The 9,754-nt window shown below is 38.4% G+C and overlaps 1 protein-coding gene across 2 annotated transcripts; it reads right to left on the bottom strand.

The window, feature by feature from the left end:
* Window positions 1–215: 215 nt before the first annotated feature.
* LOC110897267 (trafficking protein particle complex II-specific subunit 130 homolog) lies at window positions 216–9,182 on the bottom strand. 2 transcript variants are annotated; one of them, XM_022144018.2, is made up of 18 exons: window positions 8,900–9,180; window positions 8,583–8,812; window positions 8,332–8,510; window positions 7,526–7,800; window positions 7,284–7,444; window positions 6,965–7,054; window positions 6,735–6,896; window positions 6,429–6,490; window positions 6,240–6,330; window positions 5,608–5,814; window positions 4,981–5,526; window positions 4,671–4,886; window positions 3,149–3,509; window positions 2,563–2,659; window positions 2,402–2,486; window positions 1,732–1,921; window positions 746–1,123; window positions 216–612 (listed from the first exon to the last, which is right to left on the bottom strand). In XM_022144018.2, exons 1-18 carry the CDS (start codon window positions 8,961–8,963, stop codon window positions 437–439), a joined length of 3,570 nt encoding a protein of 1,189 aa, XP_021999710.1. In that variant the 5' UTR covers window positions 8,964–9,180; the 3' UTR covers window positions 216–436. The 2 variants fall into 2 exon arrangements, 1 of the variants encoding a protein (XP_021999710.1); XR_004872277.1 differs by having other exon boundaries at window positions 475–612; window positions 746–873; window positions 8,900–9,182.
* Window positions 9,183–9,754: the final 572 nt, after the last annotated feature.

Here is a 9,754-nt window from a genome sequence, read left to right as displayed (position 1 = left end):
GTATTGAGACTCATGATCTTGTCTCAAAATATTCATACATTAAGTTGCTTTAGCTTCCTTATATGTCAATCTTAATTCATGCATATAATACATATGCTAATAGCTAACATATACGTTAAACAAAATATTAAAAAGAACGTAATTTTGTGCATCTAGATGCGTATTAATTCGGTCATTAACGTTCCAAAAACATCGATACACAACGCAAGTCAATGTTTTCGAAAAATGCTCATGGAATCTTGTAAGAGACATAAGAAAACTATTTGAAATGGAGAACCAATTAATCATCTACTATTATGTTATCCATATAACTTTGAAATAGAAGAAAAAACAAACAAACCAACAAACAGTTCGTTATCTTATCGCATTATTTATGGTTCTGTACTGAACGACAAGCTCGTACACTTGAGTGCAGAGTACTAAGATTTTTCACACATCATGCTGGAATGCAAAATGATGAGCTCAAAGGTGGAGGCAGGACACACACTAAATGTGGGCCTGCTGGATTGCAGCATATATGGGCCTTATTGACATTTGGCAAGTGGAGTTGTGGAGGGCGCACATGTCCAGCAGCTAGTGGCACACACATTATTGATATCTCAATTCTTGCACCTATCATAATACAACAACTTTTATTCAGATCTCTCTCACATCATTAAATGGGCCACGTCAGATACTCAGATTAGATTATCTGAGTATCTAACCCGGCCCATTAACTGACTTATCACTAATAATTTGGATGCACCTTGTTTTGAGGAGAGAGGGGCATGGCCTCGTTTCCTTCCGGCAAACATCCAATTCCTTGAATTCGCGTTGACTTCGTACAATAATTCGTCCTTGAGGTCAAAGCTGGTCAACCTTTCGAGTCTCCATCTAAATGTGACAAGCTGACCAACTGTGAGACCGTTTGAGGGTAAAGGAAGAAATGCAACTGCTAATAAAGGTTCTTGCACGGGCCGTTGTAAAACGAGACCACTTCTGAATGTTAAAAATGGTGTGACGTCGGCATTTTCGGGTCCTTCGGGTTTTAGAGAGATAGGGGTGTGGGATCCATGATTTCTATCCCCACATATTTCATATTTTATATTTATTATTGTATCACGATGCTCCGCTTTCCCTTCATCTGTATGAAATCACGTAAATGGTCATTTTGATCGATCGTTTAAAGTTTTCAACATAACCTTTTACCGTTACAAATGATCACACAAATTTCCATGGCTTTTTAACCAATCAAATGACGTCACGTGAGCTCAAAAAGCAAGCATCGCGACCTCAAGAATGTTGTGGCCACGGAAGTATCATCATGACGTGACCCATTATCCAATAATAACGTGACACCTAAGCCCCCAAATCGAAATTCACTAGGATGTGACCTTTTAACCAGCTAGCCACACGGCCCACACATGATTTGACACTTGGCAACGGAAATCATACTTTTGTATATTACAGTTTATAGTCGCAATTTGACACGTGTCAAAGCCCCATTGGCTAGGATTGGGCAATGCGTTGTTTACTTGGCCATGAGGACTTTGCCACATGTTACGATGCAAGTGGCTGAGTAGTCAATCTCAATCAATCCTCGCAATATTTGCAATGTATTACGAGATTCTAGTGGTTTTGGTCCCCAACGACGTCTTTTGATTGAGTTACATTTCCGTGGTAAAAAAAATATATTTTAACTTTTTTTGTCAAATGACTGTTAGATAATACGAAAAATAGTTAATTAATTACCTTCGGCGGTTGTAGCTCCAAGTGATATACCAAACAAAACTCCAGAATTAGAAGCTGGAGGAACAATCAATGGGAACATGCCAGATGTTGGTCTCCCATCACCTCGTCCAGCGTGAGAAAACCCATCTTGTAAATCTAACCAAACATCATGTATGGTTAATGAGGCCTTCACCTGTGACTGTAATATCACCTGCAAAACCACCAAAACTTTTAACTCTAGTTATAAGCAATCATGTATTATGTATACGACTCATATAGATTTATATGGTCGTATAGTTGTAAGAGAATGTCAGAATATGTTTGGCTGCACAAGTATACGACCAGTATATATGTATACGACCCATAAACATATATACGAGCCTCATATAGGAATAGTATACGAGCCTTATATACGACCCATAAACATATATACGAGCCTCATATAGGAATAGTATACGAGCCTTATATATGATCCATAAACATATATAAAAGCCTTATATACGACCTTTATATATGTACACGAGTCGTATACTTATGTAACTAAACACACTCTGACATTCACTTACTAGTATACGACCAATATATATGTATACGAGCCGTATACTTGTATACCACTGTATATAGGGTGTCAAAATATAATTTTTGGGGTGTGCCTTTATGAGCCCCCTTTCTAAAATATTAATAAACAGACCTGCAAAAACAAAGAACCGTCACTGCCCTGGTCTGTGACCCGTGTGCTGACGTGGAATGGGTCGGTGAAATGAATAGGTATAGTCCTGTAAATAGTCACAATATTAATCGAGTTACTCATGATTTGACTATCGTAATCAAGGGTCAAAGAGGCCCATGAACCTTTTCATTATCTGATTATGTGACACCCCGAATTCAAGTTTCAGGGCTAAAGTCCTCATCCCATTCGCAATGCTTGGCCTTTGAGTCGATATTACGCCTAAAATATCGAAGAGTAAAATGCCATTTTCGTCCTTGAGGTTTGGCCAGTTTTGCGACTTTCATCCAAAGGTTTGTTTTTCCGCATCTGGTTCCAAAAGGTTTGAAATCTTGTCATTTTCATCCAGCTTGTTAACTCCATCCATTTTTCTCCGTTAAGTCATGGGTATTTCCTTCTTTTTGTTAACTTAAAGAGAAAAAAGACCGAATACCCTTGAAAAAGACTGAATTTCTCTTTAAGTTAATTAAAAGAAGGAAATACCCATGACTTAACGGAGAAAAATAGATGGAGTTAACGAGCCACATGAAAATGGCAAGATTTCAAACCTTTTGGATCCAGATGCAGAAAAACAAACCTTTGGACGAAAGTCACAAAACTGGCCAAACCTCAGGACGAAAGTGACCTTTTACACAAGATCAAAATAGATTATTAAGTAGTCAACAAAAGTCAAAATCATTGAAAGTATACATGCATTAGTGTAACCAAAACCTGCAGATGTTCCTCTTGGCAGCCCATCACTAATGGCACAGACAGGAGTCCAAAAAATGCTAGTTATATTGCTGGCCCAATCTGGTAACTCTATACTACCATTTGTAAGATTAATTTGAGAAATTTCTGTGGGAATATTAGAAGAATTAGAACTGTTATTATCGTTATCGGCATATTTCTCGATTTCAATGGCACGTGACTCCTCGATCTTTAACCCAGGCCCGACGTCAATGTGTAGACGAGCACCCTTGAGGGAGTAGTTTAATGGCTTGATAACGATCCCGACCCACTGAGGCTTGTTCATTAATAATGCGGATGAAACTGCTGCGTATAGATCCACAAGGGACCTTGGTTTGAACACCTAAATTTGGAACAAAATATGAATTTACAAAGAGCCATGTTACAAGCTGGCAAATCGTGTCTTACCAGGTCTCAGACGACGCGAATAACACAAGTATTAAACATTAATACAACTCGTTTAACTACTTTATATCTCATGTCTATAACACAGTTGTATGTTTTATGTATCAAGAAGAAGAAATGATGGATCATATTCTACTAATTTTATTTGTTTTTTAAAAGGAAAAAAATCACGTAGTGTACTTTTTAGTAAACAGGTCTAGTCGTGTCTTATACAGATGACCTATTGCCAGCCCTTTATATTTGAAAATATTAGAGGTGACAATTTCAACCCGTTTACTTACGAATGGGTCGATTCGGGGTATGTTTTATCTCTAATAGCTATTTTTTTTTATAAAAAAAGTAGCTTAAAAGGAAATGGGTTAAAAGTCCGAAAAAAGTGTATCTTAATGCATTAAAACTTGATTATAATTTCCTTGTTATATTTGGCTTGATAAATATTCATAAAAAATCTAATATTTGAACAAAAAAGTGTTTCTGGCCAACCCAACCCAGCTCAATATCGTTTCGGCTAGGGGTGCTAAACGGGTCGTGTTCGCGGGTTAGCAGGTTCAACCCGACCCGAACCCGAAAATTTTAGACGAACCAGAACCCGACCCGAACCCGAAAATGTTCCATACACATGAACCCGAACCCGACCCGAATATTCTCAGGCTGACCCGAACCCGACCCATTCAACCCGAATTTTTTTACTTTTTAATTTTTTTCAGCAAATTAATATATTAAAATTAACATGTACTACAAAAAACACAAATTTATATAATAAAATTACATTAAAATCATAAAATATTATGTCAATTTCCCTTTTTAAGTTATATTTATGACATAAAATTACACACCTAATCAAATTATGACATAAAACATATTGTAAAAATATAATTTTAATATAAATGGGTTAAATGGGTCAACCCGCCAACCCGACCGGGTTGACCCGAACCTGACCCGTTTAGATAAACGGGTTCATGGGTTCAACCTGAAACTGACCCGAATCCGTTTAGACTAAACCCAAACCCGCGAATTTCATGGTAGGCTCGTGTCGTGTTTTCGGGTCGTGTCAGAAATTCACACTCCTAGTTTCGGCCCATAAAAACCGGATTATTACCTTCAAGACAGGTTTAGCAGGCTTATCAAAACTCATATCATCAGCATGTCTATTTGCTGGCCCACCTCTGGAAAAACCATGAGACCTGAATCTTAAATGACCAATCTGCCCCGTAAGAACTCCCAACTCGTAAGAGCCCGGTTTCTGTGGGGGCAACGATAGATCAATCGTATTCCAACCCGTTTTCAACATAGTAACACCACTGCTCTTGATCGTCTATAAAATAAATAAAAAAGGCAGTATTTCTTTTAGAAATTTGTTTAACAAATCTACCAGTTCAAAGTAATTATAATTAAGTAATTTACTATACCTTAACACGCTCATCAGCATTATTTGTAGCGGTCAACGTAAGACTAAGCGATTCAAGAGAAATATCATCAGGAAACTCACTCCATAAAGTTACAGTCAAGGTACCCGGATCCCCATCACAAAGCTCCACGGGTGGACCCGAATTACCAGAATATGTTATCAGTGACGACACGTCTAAAGGGACCGGATCAGCCATATCACTATGTGCAAGATGAACTAGTTCTGACTGAAACGCTTGGCGTTCTTTGACCGCGAACAAGTTTTTATCTAACGAAAGTAATCTCACACAAGACGATAAGTAACCAGGCTTATCGTTAAGTATTTTCTGGCACTCGGCTAGATTCGGAAGCACATCCGCTAACAAATCTTGCCATCCGTCACCAGAATAAAGAGCGCAAACCTTTTCGTATGAACTCGCAGCCTGTTCGTAATTCTTATGTTTGAAATAAACAGACGCAATTTCGCCGTCGAAAACGACTCCATGCCTTTTCCACCATGCATGATAATAGTTATCAGCAGCACCCTTTGATAGGTCCAGATATTTTTTCTGTTAAAAGCACATTTAAATAAGATTATAATAACTTCTACATTTCATAATCGTTTTGTTATGATCTGTATTATCTTATACCTCAAATTCCTCTAAAGACGATAAAGATTTCCGTAAATCAGGATCAGAAATAGTCGCACGAAGAGCGTGTTCAGCAGCCACAAAAAGTTCTGAAAGTCTCGTGGTATCAACCGAGCTTGCATCAGACAGAAGAGAAGAGGGTTCAAGAGACAATGGTTTGCTCTGAATACCAAAGTGCTTGATTCTTGGAGTAACTTGAAGAATTGTCTGTAATTTATATAGTTTAATTATTTTTTTTAGGAAAATTGGATTTAAATAATCTCAACTATTACCTATTGGCCGACAACAATCCCAACTAACGAAATGTTTTGTGATAGTCCCAACTTTTAATATATTTTCTCCCATCGGACGTTTTCCATCTGAGGTCTAACCCCGTTAGTTTTTTTCTGATGTGGACTGCTTATGTGGCAAAAAAGTCAACGTTTTGATGACGTGGAGTCAAACTTTTGATGAATTGGACTGCTTATATTGGGAGAAAATAGGTTATAAAAGTTGGGACTGTGACAAAACATTTCATTAGTTGGGACTATTGCCGGCCAATAGGTAATAGTTGGGATTATTTAAATCCATTTTTCCTTTTTTTTTTTAATAAAAACTACCATTAAATAAGTAAATGTTATAAAAGACAATACCTTTTCTTTGTCAAGAACCTCAGATGAAGCATCAGAGGGAACTGAAGGCCAAACTGCTGGCTTAGGCCAAGGTAACATGCTAAGTGAAGCACTGCATGTACAAGAAAAAATGGCACCTTTGTAATTTTTTGTTATTTTTTATTTTATAGATGGTAGAAAATAGATAATAAATAGTAATTGAGTGCCTACCTGTTGAGTGGACTTCTTTCTATAGTAGATCCGAACCCGATAAGATATGCAAGTCTCATTAACTGCCAAAATTTCATGGCCCAAACGACAATAAAGTAAACAGTACATTTATAAAAAAAAAGGTGACGAATTAGAGGTGTCAGTTTCGACCCATTCAGTTAAGCATGGGTCAATTCGAGTTATATAGCTCATTTAAGAAATATAGCTTAAAAACAAACGGGTCAAAATTTGGCCAAATAAATGGACTTCAGTATTCGGGTCAAGTTGACCCGACCCTTTTAAGGCATATAGACTGATATAGTTTACCTTTACTCGGGATTGAGAGTATAACTCAGCCCGTATACGATAATATTCTCGTTCTAAATCCGGTGCTATTTGCCCATCTCTGTAATGGTCAGCAGTTGCATTGATCAAGCTCAAACATGAGGTCAGGATCCAAACTTCTCTCGTACAGAAAGGCAAATTACTCTGAAACAAACCTTGATAAATAAGAAATACAAGTTAGTACAAAGAACCGTTCTGGATTATACACCAACCTCTTGCCGGCCCAATGCTTCTGAGAAACTGGCTATGAATGAGAACCCTCTTGATGCAACGTCAAATGGACGGTTTAGATCAAACAACAGCTGCAAAAAATTGACCTCGTCAGAAACTTGTTCAAGTATATTAAGGTAAAGGATTGTGCTAAACGTACCCACCTAATATTTTTACTAAATGTACCCCCCCCCCCACACACACACACCAACTAAATTAGTGATTTCATCTCTCTACTTTTACTCAACAAGGAGGGGGGGGGGGGGTGTTAGCATAAAGCGGGTACATTTAGTAAGCTCCTAAGGTAAAATGTTAGGTCACCTTAGCTTGACATGCAAATAGGTACTGTTGGAATTCAAACTCCCTAAAGGAAGTTTCGAGAACGATCTGTGTGAGTTGCTTGTTGTTACGGCTTAGTATGGCAGATTGATCATCTCCATGTTCCGTTCCTCCAAATTCCCTCTTTTTGTCTTCATTTTTAACTATATCATGCAAGAAAAAAGAAAAAGAAAATTTAAAAATCCAGTATTGATTAATTAGCAGTTTATTTAAACATGAAGCACCTGTATCCATGTAACACAACTCTAGGTCATCATATTCGCGCAACGAATCCTCATGAAGATTAGCCATCTCTAACATGAATGCCAGGCTTTCTTTGAGGATGAAAAAGTTACAGAAGGTCCAAACGGGCGTAAGACGTTGTTCGTTGAGCTTACGAATCTCGTCCTCGTAAAACTGGACGCGCCTATCAAATGTGTTTCTGATGCACTCCATGATTTTGAGTTCAAAGTCATCCCAAAAGGTTACTACGGTTCCATGCAAGTCGTACTTGCAACACCTGGTCAACCAAGTAGTTTTTTTTTATATATATTAAAGTCTCATTTTGACCTATCACCCAACCAGACCCGTTTTAACCCGTTACCAAAACGGACCTGTTTTGATCTATTACCCAACCCAGCCCATTTTGACTCGTTACCCCGCCCGACCCGTTTTGACCCATTACCCAACCTGACGCATGTTAACCCATTACCCAACCCGTTAACTGGTCCATTTTAACCCATTACCCAACCCGGAGCATTTTGACTCGTTACACAACCTGACCCGTTTTGACCCATTACCCAACCTGACACGTGTTAATCCATTACCCAACCCGTTAACTGGCCCATTTAATGAACCCATTACCCAACCGGACCCGTTTTGACCTATTACCCAACCGGACCCATTTTGACCTATTACCCAACCCGACCCGTTTTGACCTATTACCCAACCCGGCCCGTTTTGACCCATTACCCAACCCGGCCCGTTTTGACCTATTACCCAACCCGGCCTGTTTTGACCCATCACCAAATTCAAGTTATATTGAATATACCTTTCTCTCCTCCTTGAATTGAAATCAACTTCAAGTCTTGCGTAAACCTTTTTTTCCATCTTGCTCGTTGAGTCCTTTTCCGATTTAGCTTTGGACACAAACACGATGAACCACTCCTCTTCATTTTGCAAGATTAACTTCAGACGCGGTTTTAATACTGTCTTGAACTCGTCTAGATCCTACAACGAGATTTTTTGTCATTTTCCACCAACTTTTCAATTAAAAATCTAACGTTTTTTAGTGTTAATTACCTCACATGCTACAAGAACCACAGTTGCATAAGGTTCTTGAAAACAAAAGAACAGTTGATCCTGAGGGACCCGACTTTTGATCCTCGAATCGGTAGTTAACAAAAACTCAGCTTGCAGGTTGTCCACAGTTACAGGATAATGGTTTTTGTTGTTTAACATAGCGCGTTTAAACGGAAGCCGTTCCTCAAACTTTTCTTTCACAAGAGGCCATAAATCGCTCACATCTTTCACTAAAAACCAATCCAATATAAATATTTGGTCAGTCAAGATTACTATTATGAATCCAACAACAAACTACACAAATCTATGAGCCATACCCGCGATCACGAGGCCGTCACATGAAATCTTGATCGACTGAAACTGAGCCAACAAGTGTGCCATGTTGTATGTATGAAATTGGGTCACCGGAATTTGGATTTGAGGGAGATGTATCAGTCGTTAAGTGAGGTGTGCATGCTTCATCGGAGTTGTTACTGTCATGGTGGAGATTCATCTGCACGGAAGATCCGCTTTGTTCCCGATCATTGAATGACTCATTCTTGGTTTCGTTTAACGGTTTTTGTTGGGTATTTTTTTTTTTTGGACAGTTTGAGGTTAATAGTTTTTTGTTAGAGAATTGGGAAATAAATGCTCGATTTGGGTTGGTAACTTGGTTTGATAGATTGTATTACACTAGAAAATTATTTGTTAATAAATAAAATGGTTATGTAAAAGCTATATTCGAGTGGAATAAGCTATGTGTGGTGAACCACATTCTTTCACACTCCGAAACACCCCTGTCATGGTGAATCACGCCCCTTACCTTCTGTAGCTATTTGTTCCCTAATCCTGCCCCGCACCTTCGATGCGGCATCAGGTCACGCCCCACAACAATTAGCCTAATTGTTAAATTCGAATATAAAGAAATATTTAAATTATTAATTCAACCCATCCATAAAATGTGTGTTTTATTGAAAAGAGAATGGAAGATAAAAGAGAGACGTTTCTACCTTGAAGATAAACTCTTTTATTGTATCGTCATAGGTAGCACGTGGATTTAGGGTAGAGGTGCACAAAAACTGTTTTTTTTATACTCGAATTCGGGTATGGACCCGGGTAAGGGTATGATAGGGTATGGTATTTTTGGGTATTGACAATAACCGGGTTGTGTTCGGGTCTAGGTATTGGACTGG

The sequence above is a fragment of the Helianthus annuus genome, chromosome 11, assembly GCF_002127325.2.
Source record: "Helianthus annuus cultivar XRQ/B chromosome 11, HanXRQr2.0-SUNRISE, whole genome shotgun sequence".
In the NCBI taxonomy this organism is placed as follows: Eukaryota; Viridiplantae; Streptophyta; class Magnoliopsida; order Asterales; family Asteraceae; genus Helianthus; species Helianthus annuus.
This window is presented reverse-complemented; position numbering and strand designations above follow the sequence as displayed.